The sequence below is a fragment of the Rhinoraja longicauda genome, chromosome 28 (genome assembly GCF_053455715.1).
Source record: "Rhinoraja longicauda isolate Sanriku21f chromosome 28, sRhiLon1.1, whole genome shotgun sequence".
Classification (NCBI taxonomy): domain Eukaryota; kingdom Metazoa; phylum Chordata; class Chondrichthyes; order Rajiformes; family Arhynchobatidae; genus Rhinoraja; species Rhinoraja longicauda.
In genome coordinates, this window is record NC_135980.1 from 20188834 (window position 1) to 20208954 (window position 20121).

The 20121-nt window shown below is 43.4% G+C and overlaps 1 protein-coding gene across 1 annotated transcript; it reads right to left on the reverse strand.

The window, feature by feature from the left end:
- Positions 1–1603: 1603 nt before the first annotated feature.
- dohh (deoxyhypusine hydroxylase/monooxygenase) lies at positions 1604–19739 on the reverse strand. Its single transcript, XM_078424139.1, has 6 exons — positions 19437–19739; positions 18288–18364; positions 13711–13945; positions 11629–11938; positions 6895–7164; positions 1604–1927 (listed from the first exon to the last, which is right to left on the reverse strand). Exons 1-5 carry the CDS (start codon positions 19708–19710, stop codon positions 7149–7151), a joined length of 912 nt encoding a protein of 303 aa, XP_078280265.1. The 5' UTR covers positions 19711–19739; the 3' UTR covers positions 1604–1927; positions 6895–7148.
- Positions 19740–20121: the final 382 nt, after the last annotated feature.

Below are 20121 nucleotides of genomic sequence, written 5' to 3' on the forward strand. Positions count from 1 at the left end.
GCTACGTTTTGTTTCTGGAGAGTGAGGCTCATGCAATGCTCACCCAGTTTTCTGCTCAGATTGGCAAATGAAACTTTGCTTTTATAGAGACCCTTGGAAATCGAAGCATCAATTCCCCACATTTACAGATAACTCGTAGAACTTTGAGCTGTTACTCGGATTTTTAATTAGCATTTTCTGAATTCCTGTTTCAGATTCCAACAAAACACTTTGTCTTCAGCCTAGCTGAACATTAGGGTGGGGCTTATGAAAGGCAGCAAACATAGAAGTTTTTTTTGTGATTCCTATTGAAGAAGGGGCTCTATTGTAAAGGTCCTGGAGACAATATTTTAGCCTCAATTCCTGACCTATAATTTTGAGACACTAAATTAGCCTAACATTTTCCAATTCAGCCTTATTACTGTTGCAGTAAAAACAGTGGATTAAAAATCAGATAGAAACATGAAAACATGGAAAAATAGGCGCAGGAGGAGGCCATTCGCCCCTTCGAGCCATCACTGCCATTCAATATGATCGATCATGGCTGATCATCTACAATCAGTACCCCGTTCCTGCTTTTTCCCCATATCCCTTGATTCCTTTAGCCCTAAGAGTTAAATCAAACCCTCTCTTGAAAACATCCAATGAATTGGCCTCCACTGCCTTCTCTGACAGAGAATTCCAGATTCACAACTCTCTGGGTGAAGAAGCTTTTCCTCATCTCAGTCCTAAATGGCCGACCCCTTATTATAGACAATAGGTGCAGGAGGAGGCCATTCGGCCCTTCGAGCCAGCACCGCCATTCAATGTGATTATGGCTGATCATTCTCAATCAGTACTCTGTTCCTGCCTTCTCCCCATACCCCCTGTCTCCGCTATCCTTAAGAGCTCTATCTAGCTCTCTCTTGAATGCATTCAGAGAATTGGCCTCCACTACCTTCTGAGGCAGAGAATTCCACAGATTCACAACTCTCTGACTGAAAAAGTTTTTCCTCATCTCAGTCCTAAATGGCCGACCCCTTATTCTTAAACTGTGACCTCTGGTTCTGGACTCCCCCAACATCAGTCCTTCAGACTAAGCGTACAGAGTTACGGTGCTGTACTGTCCCATGTTCTGTGAACATGATACGATATGTATCTCCAGGAGTGGCAAGCTTTCTCCCCAGAAAATAATTGTTGGTTTAAGACTGAGATCTCCTTTGCTCCAGATATTAAATTCTCAGCTTCACTGCTGAGTAAAACACCTACTAATAGTTCACAAGTTATTGGGTAGAATTAGGCAATTCGACCCATAGAGTCAACTCCGCCATTCAATCATGGCTGATCTTTGCCTCCTAATCCCATTTTTCCTGCCTTCTCCCCATAACCCTGGACACCAGTTCTAATCAAGAATTTGTCTATCTCTGCCTTAAAAATAGCAACTGACTTGCCCTCCACAGCCCTTAACAAGAAGAATAAAAGCAACTTCTACAAATTCTTTGTCAAGTGGGGATCAGAGAATATATCCTGAACTATTCAATTCTCATTTATAACGCTGAGGCAGGAAAGGTAGAAAAGTTCTTTGGGAAATGGATTTGTTTAGTTTATTTGTTTAAATATAATTTAATTTAACAACAATTGGCTACAGTATCGTTTTACAGCAATATTGACCCAATATTCAAAAATCTTTCAGACAGATCTTTGTCTCTCTCAGGAACTGGCTACACATTCCTGTAATGCTGCGAGGTTTTGTGGACAACCTTATTTTTTCTTGTCCACATCAGTGGCTGTCTGTAATGGAGTCATTGGTACAGCTCGTAGCTTGGTGTAACGCGGATTTTCGGGATGTTAACTGCAATGTTGACATGGTCTATTTGTTCTTCTGGCTCTTCAATCCTCACAATGAAATCATCTTCTGTAATTTGCATCTTCCAGTCTTCCAAATCAGGACTAGGGCCAAGTAAGCAATCTGTAGTGGAGGCAAGTACAGCTTTAGAAATAAGCATCAACCTGTCTGGTCTATTTATGATAAGGGTGAATTTGCATGGATTCACCGCATTAATGGCCAATTGCTGGACCTTTTTAGGCAATGATGTGTGGTTTCTTGCTGGAGTTTGCGGTTAGGTTTAAATAATTGGTTCTTAGTCATTTAAGTGACAGTAAAATGTTTAGGAAGGAACTGCAGGTGCTGGTTTACACCGAAGATAGACACAAAATGCTGGAGTAACTCAACGGGACAGGCAGCATCTCTGGATAGAAGGAATAGACAATAGACAATAGACAATAGGTGCAGGAGTAGGCCATTCAGCCCTTCGAGCCAGCACCGCCATTCAATGCGATCATGGCTGATCACTATCAATCAGTACCCCGTTCCTGCCTTCTCCCCATACCCCCTCACTCCGCTATCCTTAAGAGCTCTATCCAGCTCTCTCTTGAAAGCATCCAACGAACTGGCCTCCACTGCCTTCTGAGGCAGAGAATTCCACACCTTCACCACCCTCTGACTGAAAAAGTTCTTCCTCATCTCCGTTCTAAATGGCCTACCCCTTATTCTCAAACTGTGGCCCCTTGTTCTGGACTCCCCCAACATTGGGAACATGTTATCTGCCTCTAATGTGTCCAATCCCCTAATTATCTTATATGTTTCAATAAGATCCCCCCTCATCCTTCTAAATTCCAGTGTATACAAGCCCAATCGCTCCAGCCTTTCAACATACGACAGTCCCGCCATTCCGGGAATTAATCTAGTGAACCTACGCTGCACGCCCTCCATAGCAAGAATATCCTTCCTCAAATTTGGAGACCAAAACTGCACACAGTACTCCAGGTGCGGTCTCACCAGGGCCCGGTACAACTGTAGAAGGACCTCTTTGCTCCTATACTCAACTCCTCTTGTTACGAAGGCCAACATTCCATTGGCTTTCTTCACTGCCTGCTGAACCTGCATGCTTCCTTTCATTGACTGATGCACTAGGACACCCAGATCTCGTTGAACTCCCCCTCCTCCTAACTTGACACCATTCAGATAATAATCTGCCTTTCTATTCTTACTTCCAAAGTGAATAACCTCACACTTATCTACATTAAACTGCATCTGCCATGTATCCGCCCACTCACACAACCTGTCCAAGTCACCCTGCAGCCTTATTGCATCTTCCTCACAATTCACACTACCCCCCAACTTAGTATCATCTGCAAATTTGCTAATGGTACTTTTAATCCCTTCGTCTAAGTCATTAATGTATATCGTAAATAGCTGGGGTCCCAGCATCGAACCTTGCGGTACCCCACTGGTCACTGCCTGCCATTCCGAAAGGGACCCATTTATCCCCACTCTTTGCTTTCTGTCTGTTATCCAATTTTCTATCCATGTCAGTACCCTACCCCCAATACCATGTGCCCTAATTTTGCCCACTAATCTCCTATGTGGGACCTTGTTGAAGGCTTTCTGAAAGTCGAGGTACACCACATCCACTGACTCTCCCTTGTCAATTTTCCTAGTTACATCCTCAAAAAATTCCAGTAGATTTGTCAAGCATGATTTCCCCTTCGTAAATCCATGCTGACTCGGAACGATCCCGTTACTGCTATCCAAATGCTCAGCAATTTCGTCTTTTATAATTGACTCCAGCATTTTCCCCACCACTGATGTCAGACTAACTGGTCTATAATTACCCGTTTTCTCTCTCCCTGCTTTCTTAAAAAGTGGGATAACATTTGCTATTCTCCAATCCACAGGAACTGATCCTGAATCTATAGAACATTGAAAAATGATCTCCAATGCTTCCACTATTTCTAGAGCCACCTCCTTAAGTACTCTGGGATGCAGACCATCAGGCCCTGGGGATTTATCAGCCTTCAGTCCCATCAGTCTACCCAAAACCATTTCCTGCCTAATGTGGATTTCCTTCAGCTCCTCCATCACCCTAGGTTCTCCAGCCCCTAGAACATTTGGGAGATTGTGTGTATCTTCCTCAGTGAAGACAGATCCAAAGTAACGGTTTAACTCGTCTGCCATTTCTTTGTTCCCCATAATAAATTCCCCTGCTTCTGTCTTCAAGGGACCCACATTTGCCTTGACTATTTTTTTCCTCTTCACGTACCTAAAAAAACTTTTGCTATCCTCCTTTATATTATTGGCTAGTTTACCCTCGTACCTCATCTTTTTTCCTCGTATTGCCTTTTTAGTTAACTTTTGTTGCTCTTTAAAAGAGTCCCAATCCTCTGTCTTCCCACTCTTCTTTGCTATGTTATACTTCCTCTCCTTAATTTTTATGCTGTCCCTGACTTCCCTCGTCAGCCACAGGTGTCTCTTACTCCCCTTAGAGTCTTTCCACCTCTTTGGAATAAATTGATCCTGCAACCTCTGCATTATTCCCAGGAATACCTGCCATTGCTGTTCTACCGTCTTCCCTGCTAGGGCCTCCTTCCAATCAATTTTGGCCAGCTCCCGCCTCATGTCTCTGTAATCCCGTTTGCTATACTGTAATACCGACACTTCCGATTTTCCCTTCTGCCTTTCCATTTGCAGAGTAAAACTTATCATGTTGTGATCACTGCCTCCTAATGGCTCTTTTACCTCTAGTCCCCTTATCAGATCAGGATAATTACACAACACTAAATCCAGAATTGCCTTCTCCCTGGTAGGCTCCAGTACAAGCTGTTCTAAGAATCCATCTCGAAGGCACTCTACAAACTCTCTTTCCTGGGGTCCATTTCCAACCTGATTTTCCCAGTCTACCTGCATGTTGAAATCTCCCATAACCACCGTAGCATTACATTTTTGACACGCCAATTTTATCTCCTGATTTAACTTGCACCCTAAGTCGAGGCTACTGTTTGGGGGCCTATAGATAACTCCCATTAGGGTCTTTTTACCCTTACAATTTCTCATTTCTATCCATACTGATTCAACATCTCCTGATTCTATGTCACCCCTTGCAAGGGAATGAATATCATTCCTTACCATCAGAGCAACCCCACCCCCTCTGCCCACCTGTCTGTCTTTTCTATACGTTGTGTACCCCTGAATATTCAGTTCCCAGCCCTGGTCCTCTTGTAGCCATGTCTCAGTGATCCCTACAACATCATACTTGCCCATGACTAACTGAGCCTCAAGCTCATCCACTTTATTTTTTATACTACGCGCATTTAAGTACAACACTTTAACTTCTGTATTTACCTCCCCTCTCACATCGTTCACAATTGGCCCTGCCCTTAATTTCTTTTCCGCTCTAGAACTTCTGTTCCCATTCTTCCGAGAGTCTTTTGCAATATCTCCTGTATTCCCTTTTACCTCATCTTCATATTCACAATTTGTCAACCCCTCCCCCCCACTACTTAGTTTAAAGCCACAGGTGTCACACTAGCAAACCTGCCTGCCAGAATGTTTGTCCCCCTGCTGTTAAGATGCAACCCGTCCCTTTTGTACAAGTCACCCCTAGCCCAGAAGAGATCCCAGTGGTCCAGAAATCTAAATCCCTGCTCTCTGCACCAGTCCCTCAGCCATGTCTGAAGAAGGGTTTCGACCCGAAACGTCTCCCATACTTTCTATCCAGAGATGCCGCCTGTCCCGCTGAGTTACTCCAGCATTTTGTGTCTATCTTTAAGTGACGGATAACCCGGTTCGTCCATGCATGTTCTGTCAAAAATCAGTTAAGATTCATTGGAGACACGAGGAACTGCTGATGCTGGAATGTTGAACAGAGCACAAAGTGTTAGAGCAACTCAGCGGATCAGGCAGCATCTGTGGAGGGAATGGACGGGCCACATTTTGGCTCTGATTCGACGAAGGATCCAAAACCTGAAACGTCACCTGTCTTTGCTCTGATCAGATGCTGCCTGACCCACTGAGTTCATCCAGCAATTTGTGTTCTGATTCTGATTCCAAATGACAAATTGGTCAGTTTTGCCTGGTCCTGACTCCACTAAAAGGGTCTACACCTTTCCTTCACCACTCAGATCCTGCAAAAGGTAGCCTTAATGGTGGACACAAGACATAGCTGGAATCTATAAAGCCTCAGATTTATTTTCTGAGGAGGTGGTGGCCAGACCAGGATTTATTGTCCAACCTTAATTATCTCTGAGATGATGGTGGAGAGTCACCTTTCCGGTGAAGGTGCTCCCCCCTTTGCTTTTGAGGAGAGACTTCCCAGATTTAGATGCAGCAATGGTGAAGGACCAGTGATGACCAGGATGGGGTTTGACAGTGGGGAGCTTTAGGTGGAGTCAGTGTATCCATGTGCTGACCAGCATGGCCCTTTGTGTGATAGAGGTTGTGGTTTTAGGGCTGTGTTAGTGGCCTGAGTAAATAACTGTTGTGAATTGTGAATACTGCACACACTGTAGTTACTGAGCTCTGGTGGTGGAGGCAATTCATGTTTGGCAAGGTAGATGGTGTGCTAACTTTGATCCAGATGGTGTTATGTCAAGTCAAGTCACGGTAATGCACAAGTACGGTGAGGTACGGGTACAAGGAGAATTTTGCTTGCTACAGCATCACTGACAGGCAAACACACAAGAATATAAATTATTCAAGACTGCAACTAACTCTGCCAAACGGTCACAGGAAGAACAGACAAACTCCATACGGACAGCACCCATAATCAGGTTCAAAACCCGGGTCTCTGGCATGGCAAGGCAGCAACTCTGCTGCTGTGCCACTGTGCCTCCCAAAATGAAATCCATCGGTTCAAGGATTGTCTGGTGGCCTTCTCAAGATTTCTGTTCTTTCCAAATAGTGACTACTTTGTGAAAGACGTACAGGTTTGTAGGTTAATTGACTGGGTAAAATGTAAAAAATTGTCCCTAGTGTGTGTAGGATAGTTAGTGTGCGGGGATCGCTGGGCGGCGTGGACTTGGCGGGCCGAAGGGCCTGTTTCCGCGCTGTATCTCTAAATAAAAAAATTAAATTGAACGTTATCTAGAGTGCCTTACCTGTAAAATCATGAAGCAGATCCTTGATTAGATGTCCTACTATGGCATATGCTACCAAGATAACAATCAGGCCTGCCATCAACAAATAGATAACATATTGAGGAAGATGAATAGCATCTCTTGATGGTGGTTTGTAGTCTTTGTATACAATTTCATCTCCAAGCGTGTACTGGAAAGGGGATCCTGCTGTGTTTGGAATACCAGTCATACTTTTAGCTGGACCAGTATATGAGCTAGTGCTCACGTTATTATAGCTACTCCTTGCAGATGCTGTGTGTATTACAAAAAGGTTGCAGTTAAATACATATCGTGCAGATTAACCCTAGGTTCCACCTGACAAGTCTTATTAAATAATATCCTTTATCCTCTCCTGTTCTTAATCCTTTAGAAGCTGCATTTCGTCCTGGCATTTGAGTAGATTCATAGGTGTGTACCTTTAAAGAGGCTGTTTCTGTAATGCTCTACCACTCATTACATATTCATCCCTCATTTTCTTCCATCTAAAGGTAGTGGTATCTGCTCCTGAGACCAAATATTTTCATCACAGGACTGGAGAAACTGTCCTTATTTAGTTTAGTGATTTAGTTTCAAGACAAAGTCCGATTAAAGATAATTTAAAAGTCTCCAATGAGGTAGATGGGAGATCAGGACTGCACTCTAGATGGTGAGAGGGTCAACTAACCTACAAACCCACACATCATTGGGTTGTGGGAGGAAACCGGAGGAGCCGGAGGTAACCCACTCGGTCATAGGGAGAACGTGCAAACTCCACACAGACAGCACCCAAGGTCACAGCATCCGGCTCTAAGGCACTGTGAGACAGCGGCTCTACCAGTTGTGCCATGTTCCGCCATTTGTTGAAGGTAAGGAATAATATAACAGGTAACAGAAAAAAGAATGTATGCCAATAAGCATACTTAACAACTCCAAATGAAAGCAATGATAATTAACATGAGGTCTTGCACATTGTGTATATCAGTTTATTTCGTATTCACCTTTGTCTACTGCCTTAAGAGTCACAGGTAGATAGGGTGGTCAAAAAGCCTTTTGGCACATTGGCCTTCATCAATCACAAAATTGGAGTAAAGGAGTTGGGAGGTCATGTTGCAGGTGTATAAGATGTTGGCGAGGCCACATTTAAGAGTATTGTGTTCAGTTCTGGGCACCAGGAAAAGATGTTGTCAAGCTGGAAAGGGTACAGAGAAGATTTACAAGGATGTTGCCAGGATTAGAGGGTCTGAGCTATAGGGGGAGGTTGAGTAGGCTGGGACTCTATACCTTGGAACACAGGAGGATGAGGGGTGATCTTATTGAGGTGTATAAAATCATGAGAGGAATAGATCAGCTAGATGCAGAGCCTCTTGCCGAGTGTAGGTGAGTCAAGGTCCAGAGGACACAGGTTTAAGGTGAAAGGAAAAAGATTTAATAGGAATCTGAGGGGTACCTTTTTCACACAAGGGATGGTGGATGTATGGAACGAGCTGCCAGAGGAGGTAGTTGAGGCTGGGACTATCCCAACATTTAAGAAAGTTAGACAGGTACATGGATAGCACACGTTTGGAGGAATATATGCCAAACGCGGGCATGTAGGACTAGTGTAGCTGGGACGTGTTGGCCTGTGTGGGCAAATTGGGCCGAAGGGCCTGTTTCCAAGCTGTATCACTCTATGACTATGACATAAATGGGCACAGTATTTAGAGCTTATGATTTAGACACACCTAACAATTGCAGTTATAACCCTGAAGCTGCAAAATACAAAGCCTAGCCTAAGAAATTACATATGACGCAATTAAAAGGTAAATTAATAACTATAAACAGATAAACAGCATTAGGATACAAGGTGCACTTTTATAAATTACTAAATATTAATTACAGGGCAAGGGGAGTCATGGTGTGCGTGAGCCTGGATGTGAAGGTTTATGTGGAGCATGCAAGTAAGTTACGCCCTTGCATCAATAACCTTCTGTAATAAAAATAAATGCCAGAAACACACTCATTAAGTCAGGCAGCACTTGCAGTGAGAAAGTATAATGTTTCAGATATAATATTTAAGGAAAGTTATCAAAACATACAGCAGGCCGTTCAGCCAGACTGTTCCAAATTTATTATCTGAAGTTGTGAACTGAATATTTTATCACATGTGGCAAGTCAGTGAAATCCTTTGCTTGTATACCTGTATGCAAATAATCGCCCATAAAGGGTGCTTTAAAAGTACCCAAGGTCTTGGTCGCCACAGCCATCCATGGAAATGAATTCCACAGATTCACCACCCTGACTAAAGAAATTCCTCATCTTTCTAAAGGTACATCCTTTTATTCCGAGACTGTGCCCTCTGTCCCTAGACCCTCCCACTAGTGGAAACATCCTCTCAATGTCCACTCTATCCAGGCCTTTCACTATTCATTAAAATTCAGAGCCCCCCCCTTAATCCTTCTAAACTCCAGTGAGTACACCCCCAGAACCGTCAAACGCTCATCAGACATTAATGTGTTACTGCAGATAGGTGGCTTTGTTTTATTTGGAAATATCATCAGCAGACATTTTTGTTTGAAGAGCCTGTTTCTGTGATATACTGCTCTATGTTCTAATGTCACCATTTGCAGCTATGCCTCAATTACCAAGGTCCTAAACTGCGGAATTATCTCACAAAACCTGACACTTTTAACATGTAGCTGCGAACTTATCTCTTTGACCAACTTCCGGCACCTCAGCATCAATGTACACAAGCATTGCTAGCTAGAAAGAGATGTCTTTGTATTTCTTGCACACAAAATAGTATTCGGTTCCAACGTGAAGTTGCTCTACTGCAATTGAACAGATTCAAGGTATAGAATCTGATTCAAATACCCAACTTAATTACGGCATTTACTAATTTTTTTAAAAAATTGTCCAAAAAAGATGGACAATTACCTTTGCAGGTAATATTGATACTCCTCCCCTAAACAAACCAATTAAGAGCCATCTAAACTGGTTAGGCTGCAACTCTGGAGAACATGGGTAGGTGACGTTTTGTGCCGTGATCCTTCTTCAGACCAACTAAAACATTAAATGCGTGTGAACTAATATTAAGTAGTGGCATTATGCACTATGCCTCCCATCAGCTGACTGGACATCTGATGATTAATAAGCCTGTCTCAGGCTGTGTTATGTGTTGCTAACATTCAAGTCCAATTTTATCAGGAACAGTCTGAAACTTTCTCCCCAGGGTGGAAATGTCCAACACTAGAGGGCATAGCTACAAGATAAGAGGGGAACGTTTAATGGAGATGTGCAGGGCAAGTTTTTGTTTTACATAGTGGGGACCTGGAATGGATTGCCAGGAGTGGTGGTGGAGACAGATACAATAGTAGCATTTAAAAGAATTTTAGATCGGCACATGGTAGTGCAGGGAATGGAGGGATTTGGATCATGTACAGGCAGAGGTGATCGGATAACTTGGGATCACAGTTGGCACAAACACTGAAGGCATGTTCCTGTGCTATACTATTCTATGTTCTATCTTGCTTATAATTTATGTTCCTAGGTTACAAGTTTACTTTACCAAATTTAATTTTATAACAGACCAGTTACAAATTATTAAGTTGTTGCAGAATTTGCCAAAAAAATTAATATTTCACATTTCCTAAAAATGCACAAGGGACACGGATTCTAAATTGCTTTTAATACATTTTCTGGTCAAGGGTTTCACAGTTCTGCAGATCTGCAATCATCAATGAAACCTTTTCCCAAAGTACTAAGTTTGCTCGTATTTCCCTCAAAATTAGCAGCTAATAAAATATGAAATAAAATGATCACATTTTGAACGAGTTAATAAATTAGACGCAATATAAAGAATGACCCAGCGGAGCATCACTTATTGCTGCCGCCTCACAATTCCAGCAACTTTGTTTCATTACTTGGAGGAAGTTACTAGTTTTGAGAATTGTACGTTCATTGTTTCAAGGTTTAACCCATCTCAGGGGTCTTTTAGCTGCTGAACATAAAGAAAATCAGATCAGTATCCTCATCAGTCTCCAGTGCCTATGTGGAAATTTGCACATTCTCCGTGACCTCTCAAGCTTCACCCGGGTGTGTCAGTTTCCTCCCACATATGCTGATAGCGAACCCGATTACTAGAAATTATTGGTGCTCTGGGAGGATAGCAGAAGAATCAAATGGAGTAAGGGGAGATGATGAACATGTGAGATGGAATAGGTTCCAGGGAAGAAAAAAAAACTGCAGATGCTGGATCGAAACACAATCACTGGAATTGGAGCATAAAAGTAATGACCGAGGCACCACTGAGTCAATCTTTATCATATCTAATGCATTAACTAATTCAAACACAAAGTGCTGAAGTAACTCAGCTGGTCAGGCAGCACCTGTGGAAGACGTGGTGAAACAATGTTGCGGGTCGTGGACTGCCCGGGTCAGATGCTGCCTGACCTGCTCAGTTATTCCAGCACTTTGTATTTATCTTAGGTTACTGGGGAATAAGATTGACGGCAATGCTCAGAGCTAGCAAAGATTTGATGGGTCAAGTATCCTCTATATGTAATTAGATATGACAATAGATAAATAAAGCAACGTATTTCATTGGCATTTCTGCAAGTTACAATTAAACATCGAGAAATTTACAATAAATATCTTCAATACTGGAAGAAGTTCTTGAGAATTGTGTCCCAAAGACTCTGAAAAGTCTATCGGCTGTGTGACAGAAATCCCATTAAGTCGATGTTAAATTCTCCACATCACCTTGGCTGTAATCTGATCAGACTGTCAGCATACTGGAACTCGGGACTGTTTTCGTATTCAGACATGTCCAGTGCCACCTCACAACTCTCTTTCACAACGCGTTCTTTATCGTGCAGATATTCTTTCAATACTTCCACACATGGCTCTTTGGCGATGGAACCCAAGGCTTCTGCACACTCGTGACGTACCATGGAGCTCTCGTCCATTTTTTTTAACGCTGTTACAAGCGGAGGAATACTGGCTTCATGCTGCATCTGACCAAAGACATAGCCGATTTCATGTCGAAATAATGCACTGCCACATTGTAAACCTGGACAAGAAAATGCACATGAAGTTAGATGCCACAAGTTGTATTTAGAAGATCCCACGTGTAAGATCTGATACATCCAAGTGTGGAAAGTCATTGAGCAATGTAAATAATAGGTAATTTGCTGCTTTATTGGGGCACATCTTTCTCAAATGCAAACAAAGCTTCTTGGCATAATCTATTTGCAAGATCAAACAAGAGTAAATAGCACTCCGAAATGCGAAAATTGTAGCTGCATATTTTTCCAAACCAAGACCCATTGCCTTTAGTAGTTGCTATTTTGGTCAGTGAGAACAAGAACTAGCTTCCCTGCTGCAAAAACACCTTCAACACATGATTTGAAAGGAGCCTATTTATCAGTAATTAGCAGTCAACTTAATCAAGAACTTTTTCTACCCCTGGAAAGAAGGAAAGGGTGATGATTCGGGTCGAGACCCTTCTTGGGTCTGAAGAAGGGTCTCGATCCGAAGAGATGCTGCCAGTCCCACTGAGTTACTCCAGCCTTTTGTCTATCTTTGGTTTAAGCCAGCTTCTGCAGTACCCTACACCTTCTCTACCCCAGTTATTCCCTCTTCTTCCTGCTCCCATCACAGAAGATACAAAAGCTTGAATGCGCATACCACTAATCTCAGCTACAGCTTCTTCCCCTCTGTTGTCAGGCTTCCCCCCGTAGGGGGGGGAAGGGATCTCATGTCACTGAAAAGTATTTTGTAGTTTTGTTGTAATGACTAAAAATAGTAACTAGTATAACTGGATGATTGGTTCAAATACCAACCACGCATTCATTTCCTCCCGCCTAGACTACTGCAACTCCATATACACTGGGATCAGCCAATCATCCCTGTCCCGCCTGCAATTGGTCCAAAACGCCGCAGCAAGACTCCTGACGGGTACCCGTAAAAGGGACCACATCACCCCGATTCTGGCCTCTCTCCACTGGCTCCCAGTACAGTACAGAATCAACTTCAAGCTCCTCCTATTCACATACAAAGCCCTAAACGGGCTTGCCCCCCCCACATGTCGAAAATCTTCTAACCCAACACTCTATCTCCAGGTCCCTCAGGTCGGCCGACTTGGGGCAACTGACTATCCCGCGGTCTCGGCTTAAGCTCAGGGGTGACTGCGCTTTTGCGGTTGCAGCTCCTAGACTGTGGAACAGCATCCCTCTCCCCATCAGAACTGCCCCCTCCATCGACTCCTTTAGTCCAGGTTCAAAACCTATTTCTACTCCCTAAAATTTGAGGCCCTCTGAGGGGGCGCTGTGAACTGTTTATGTATATGCTGTTATGTTTGTGTGCCATTGTATGTTCGCTCTTAGTACCTGAACTTATGTACAGCACTTTGGTCAACGTGTGTTGTTTTAAAATGTGCTATACAAATAAAATTGACTTGACTTGACAATGGGAACAATATCATTATTTTTTTTCTTCCCTGGATGATGCGATAAGATCTTAATGTTCTGAAGACATCAGAAAAAGACCCAATTTATAGTTTCACTCTAAGACATCAAAGCCCTGCCGCATTTCTCCTTTGGAATATTAATCTAGTTTCTATGCTCTCTGATCTCTGAGATGAAAGCTAGAGCACACAACATTCTGATGTGGTTAGAAGAGAACATTAATTTTCACTCTGACATAATAAATCTAAAGACCAACCTTAGTTGGTCAAAAAACCATGTCAGAGTGAAAACTTAACATGATTTAGGTGTTAAGTTACAATCTAACCCAACACCCAAGGTGAATGAATGACATGGCAGAAACAAATGAACTTCATACCATCGCCTAAAGCCAGTACTGCTTCTTTAGTACCAATATTCCGAAGGGCAAACATAGCTCTGTATCTGTCGAACAAGGGCAGGGATTCATCCACCAGAGTTTCCCTCAATTTTTGAATGTCTTTCTCTGGAGACGGGGGAGCAGGGTCAATTGAACAGTATTGGTTTTCGCTGTGGTCTTTGTTGTTCTGCAGCCATTCAATTCGTTTAACCGCAAGCTGGCACGTTTCAGCTACCTAAAAAATGAATACAATAATTCATCTTTTAAGTCTTAGACAGCTACAAACATTCCAAAGTAAATTAAAACCACACAGGCTCCTTAAAACCAGTTCTGCGCTTTAATTCAGATTCCATTACTTTCACCTGCCATGACTTTCAACACCATGTTGATCCTTGGAGTATAATACTTCATGGGTTGTCAGTTCATTCAACAAAAGTAAAAGAACTACAAAAGTAAAAGAACTACACCATCTCCTAAACTGAAGTCTGGCATTATAAATTTTTTCACCAATATAAAAAGCATCACCAAAATACAGTGCTGGAGGAACTGTGTGGTCGAGCAGCATCTGTGGAGGTAAACGGACAGACAACTTCTCGTGGGTCGGGAACTGCTGCAGACAAGTCAGATAAATCTCACCACCTTTTTATTGAACATAACAGAACAGAAAGATGATTTGTAGACTTTCTTGCAACTCATTTTCTTTCCTTCACTAACCTCACTCCCCCCCCCCCCCCCCCCCACATATTGCACAGAATGCCATCTGAGAATCTAACGAATTAATGGATTACTAATTCAACCAAAGCAGACAACAATTCAACTGATTTATTCACAAAATGCTGGAGTAACTCAGCAGGTCAGGCAGCATCTCGGGAGAGAAGGAATGGGTGACGTTTCGGGTCGAGACCCTTCTTGAGTCTGAAGAAGGGTCTCGACCCGAAACGTCACCCATTCCTTCTCTCCCGAGATGCTGCCTGACCTGCTGAGTTACTCCAGCATTTTGTGAATAAATCGATTTGTACCAGCATCTGCAGTTATTTTCTTAAACAATTCAACTGAAATCTATTCATATCATCCAAAATGTGCCTTCAATTCCTCTTCTTAGTTTTGAAACCCATATTACTGAGGCTTGAAGTTGGGCACAGCTCAGCCAACTACTTATTGATTAATTAATTAAACTATATTAGTTAAGTTGTGAAAGAACAATTTCCTGAAAATTCGTATTAGGTGCTATTATTTAGAAAGCCATGATACTATCAAAAGAACCTTGCTACTGTTGCAATGAACAGATCAGTGAATTACACTTAGTAATGTTTTTCCAAGTTCTGGATAACTTGTTGCATCATTTTTGACCAGCTACACCATTCGAAGATTGTTCCAAATGTTGAATTGGAAACACTGAGCATAAATAATTCAAATTTGAGATATCAATGCAGCATTGCAGTCCCTGGATAGGGTTGAGAAATCAGAATTCAGGTTTAAATATATTTTTTCTCACTGATTTAAGGTCAGTTGTAATGCCCTATGGTCTCTGACACACATCATCAAGCTGAACTCACTGAACCAAGCACAGGTCAGGATCCGTATTTCCTGCATCTGGAACCAAGCCAGAGAAACCCAAGTCCTCAGGCAGAAACAAAAAGCAGATATCTTTTAACTCAGCTCTGTACTAATAAATTAAACAAATCTGGTTGACATTTTAAAATCTCATTTTAACACCAAACACATTGCGATTAGGTCGAAATTTTCATTGGCGGTCACAGGGCAGGACTGTGAAAGAGCGGCAGAGTGCAACAAAGTGGCAGAAGGGCAAGTTTGTCTAATAATTTCTACTCTCGCTCCGTTTTTTTTAACCATTCGCAAACTGTGATAAATGTTTGACCAACATCAACAGAATGCCACCGATAAGGTGAAAATGCAGCAAAATGACCGATTTAGACTGCATCAGCAATTGACAACCTGGCAAATGGGGCCCAGTCAGGAAGATACCAGAGATTATGTACAATACGCTACAACTTTATTTTTCCCAGGAGGAAAATTGAACTGCCAAGTTATAAAAACAAAAAATACACGAAACATGAAATTAAAGTGACGAGAAAGTCTTGGGGATGTGCAAAGATTGGGGAGGGGGGGGGTGGTCTGTCACAGTACCCCACGACAGGAGAAGTTGTAAAGTTTGATAGCTATCAACTGGGAACTGGTGGCTGGCTGCCGTGTGCACAGCGCCGAAACTGGAAACATGGAGAAGGTGAGGCTTCAGTAAGAGGTAATTTAGCCTGAAAGGTCACAAAAAAACCCCAAAATAATCAGCATGGCACCTACCCTCGTCTGAGGTTGTTAGCAGACCTGGGACAACCATAATCCATCATAATGCATATGTTTCTGAGGAGGTATACATTTCATAAAAGTGGAGTTTATGTTCAAAAAGGATGTAAACCAGTGAACTAAGTAATCCAAAACCAGTGAGTCAGCCCAATCTAGAACACTAAAAGCTGAGGGGAGACCTAATAGAAGTATATAAAATTATGAGAGGCGTAATAGATAGGGTTGACAGCCAGAGCCTTTTTTGCCTGAATGAAATGTCAGACTAGAGGACATAGCTTTAAGATGAGAGTGGAAAAGTTTAAAGATTTTAACACACAGAAGTTGGTGGGTGTCTGGAACCAGCTGCCAAGGGTGGCACCCTTGGCAGCTGGTGGAGGCAGATAAGATGGTGGCACTTCAGGGGCTTTTTGACAGGTACATGGATTTGCAGGGAATTGAGGAATCCTCACCTCCATTAATTGATGATCTCTAGACATTAAGACTGGTTTCATTAATTCCTGTCAACATGGTCAAATCAAAGTCAGAAACCACACAGCCAGATTTGACCAAATTAACAGGAATTAATGAAACCAGTCTTAATGTCTATTGATCAATTTATCGACAGTCACAAGCTGGAAAACAAAACTTCTCTTTGAGGGCAGGTATCAACTTCACAACTACCATTCTGCACTCAAATTCACTTGGATCATCTCCCTACCGTTTCTGGATCTCATTGTCTCCATCACAGGAGACGGAACTATTGACCGACATCTACTACAAACCTACTGACTCCCATAGCTATCTAGACTACACTTCTTCCAACCCTGCTTCCTGTAAAAACTCTATCCCCTATTCTGAATTCCTCCATCTACGCTGCATCTGCGCCCAGGATGAGGTTTTCCATACTAGATCATCAGAGATGTCCTCATTCTTTAGGAAATGGGGGTTGCCCTCTTCCATTATAGACGAGACTCTCATTCGGGTCTCCTTGATATCCCGCAGCTCCGCTCTTGCTCCCCCCATTCGCAACAAGGACAGAGTCCCCCTTGTCCTCACCTTCCACCCCATCAGCCGTCGTACACAGCATATAATCCTCCAACATTTTCACCACCTCCAACGGGATCCCACTACTGGCCACATCTTCCCATCTCCACCCCTTTCTACTTTCCGCAGAGACTGTTCCCTCCGCAACTCCCTGGTCAACGCGTCCCTTCCTGCCCAAACCACCCCCTCCCCAGGTACTTTCCCTTTACCTTCCCCCTCGACTCCATCCAAGGACCCTGACAGTCTTTTCAGATGAGGCAGAGGTTCACTTGCACCTCCTCCAACCTCATCTACTGTATCTGCTGTTCCAGGTGTCAACGTCTGTACATCGGCAAGACCAAGAGCAGGCACGGCGATCATTTCGCTGAACACCTCCGCTCAGTCCACCTTAACCTGCCTGATCTCCCGATTGCTCAGCACATTAACTCCCCCTCGCATTCCCAATCTGACCTGGGTCTTCTCAATTGATAGAGTGAGGCCCAGCGCAAATTGGGGGAACAGCACCTCATATTTCGCTTGGGTAGCTTGCACCCCAGCGGTATGAACATTGACTTCTCCAACTTCAAATAGCTCTTTGTTTCCTTCTCTCTCCATCCCCTCCCCTTCCCAGTTCTCCCACCAGTCTTACTGTCTCCGACTACATTCTATCTCTATCCCGCCCACTCCCCTGACATCAGTCTGAAGGGTCGCGACCCGAAACGTCACCCATTCCTTCTCTCCAGAGATGCTGCCTGTCCAGCTGTTACTCCAGCATCTTGTGTCTACCTTTGATTTAACCCAGCATTTGTAGTTCTTTCTTACATACTTCTCTTTGAGGGTTGGGGCAGGAAGAAAGCCATGTGTTGCCTGCCCTTTTTATATTCCAGTTTGGGTCTAGGAAAGGTTGCAACCATAAAGGTTGCATACAACTATGCAACCATAGTCAGTCCTGAAATTAGACTACAAACCCATTGTGTGGGAGAAAATAATCACGTAACTATTCATTCTAGACAAAAAGGAACTATATAGTTAACTAATGAAGCTGAAGTACCATTGGATTTTAAACCTAACAAAGTAATCTACATCTGCTGCTTTTGTGAAATTGAAAATATGAACAATAACAAATTTATCAACAAATCAATTTTCTCCTTAAAAGTGTGTCATTCAAACCTTTTAAAGTAATGCAAGCAGGCATACCTAATCCACTGAATATTAAAATGTAGATCTGTAAAATTCAATTAAGATAATCTTACTTCTATGACTGGATCACTTGAGTAGTTTCTCAACATTTCAAGGACCTCTGGTTTCCCAATAGCTCCCAACGCCTCGCCTGAAATAACATTGTGACAAAAACAAAAATCAGAATTCAGGAAAATAAATAATTTGAATTTGCGGTATTCCGACTCACCCTGGTCCATCTCCGACACCTCCCCACACTTTCTTGATCTCACCGTTTCCATTGAGTTAGACTATCGACTGACGTCTATTATAAAAATACTAACTCCCACAACTATCTAGACACTTCAACCCAACCTATTTCCTGCAAAGACTATCCCTTAATCCAAATTCCTCCATCTACATATTTTGCTTGGACAGTTTATAACCCAGCGGTGTGTATGAAGGAACTGCAGATGCTGGTTTAAACTGAAGATAGTCACAAAAACTCAGGTCAGACAGTAACTCTGCAGAAAAGGAATAGGTCATGTTTTGGGTTGAGGTCCTTCTTCAGAAGAAGTGTCTCGACCCAAAACGTGGCCTGTTCCTTTTCTCCAGAGATACTGTCTGATGTGCTGAGTTACTGCAGCTTTTTGTGTCTATCTGCGGTTATAACCCTGCAGTATAAATATTGATTTCTCAAACTTCGAGTAACCCTTGCATCCCCTCTCTCTCCATCCCTCCCCCACCTTCGTTAGCATACTAGCTTCACTGTTATCCTGCTGAGATTCAGTTTGCATTACTCGTTGTCACCTTTCCCACACAGCCAACAACACCCACTGAGGAGGGCTCCACTATTCCTTGATCATCATTGCTGGCTTTGCTCTGCCTTTTTGCATATCTTTCATTAATTTGTTCTATGTACCCTTACATACCTTTAGTTTCCCTCTCCTGACACTCAGTCTGAAGAAGGGTTTCAACCCGAAACGTCACCTACTCCTTTTCCCCAGAGATGCTGCTTGACCTACTGAATTACTCCAGCCTTTTTGCGTCTTTCAGGTCTCCCTGAATTACTGCAGCTTTTTGTGCCTATCTTCGGTTTAAACCAGCTCCTCCCTACACACTCCCTCCACAGGTACTGCCTGACCCGTTGAGTTCCTTCAGCACTTTGTGCTTTGCTCGAGATTCCAGCAGCTGCAGTCACTTGTGTCCCCAGCAGCCCACGGTGCCGCGTCCCGGGTCCCCACCTGCCTCGTGCCGGACCATGGGCTCCTGGCTGCGGTCGTGCAGCAGCCGCCGGAGCACGGGGATGGCGCGCTCGTCCTGCATCTGGCCCAGGCAGTAGGCCAGCTCGTGCTTCAGCAGCGCCGACTCGTCCGAGAAGCCCCTCGAGATCCACTCGATGGCCAGCGCGCCGCCCAGGTTGCGGAGGGTGAAGAGCGCCCGGAAGCGCTGCTTCAACGGCCTCGACGCGTCCACCAGCACCTTGCCGACCGCCTCCACCACCTCGTCGTCCGCCATCTTCAACCCCGTCCGGGGGGGCACGTGATCCCGCCCCGTCCCCACCGCTGTCAGCAGCCAATCGTAGCTCAGTCACGTGCCGGGTGGGCGGGGCCGTGGGAGAGAGTGACTGAACCAACTCATTCAGTGTTTAAAGTTGGCCACGAAACTTAAAACCCATTTAAATCTGTAACCCAGTCAATGTTTAAAACTTGTTTACAAGTCCATGAAGTTGTATCTCAATGTTTAAACTTTCTTTACAAATCCATAATGTTGGATCTCAATGTTTAAAGCGTGTGCACACATCCATTAATTTGCGTTCCAGTCAATGTTTAAAATGTGTTTACAAATCCATGGTTAGTGATGAATCTCGTTCCATGTTTAAAAACGCATAGTTAAAGATGTATCTGATTCACAAAAACCCCCCACAGT

Bases quoted from the DNA above. Each gene is read 5' to 3' on its own strand.
- dohh (XM_078424139.1), bottom strand. From the start codon at position 19,710: ATGGCGGACGACGAGGTGGTGGAGGCGGTCGGCAAGGTGCTGGTGGAC. The intron at 18,365-19,436 runs GTGGGGACCCGG...ATGTTATTTCAG, and splicing joins CATGGTCCGGCACGAGGCAG to GCGAGGCGTTGGGAGCTATT. The intron at 11,939-13,710 runs GTATGAAGTTCA...TTTCTTGTCCAG, and splicing joins AGTACTGGCTTTAGGCGATG to GTTTACAATGTGGCAGTGCA.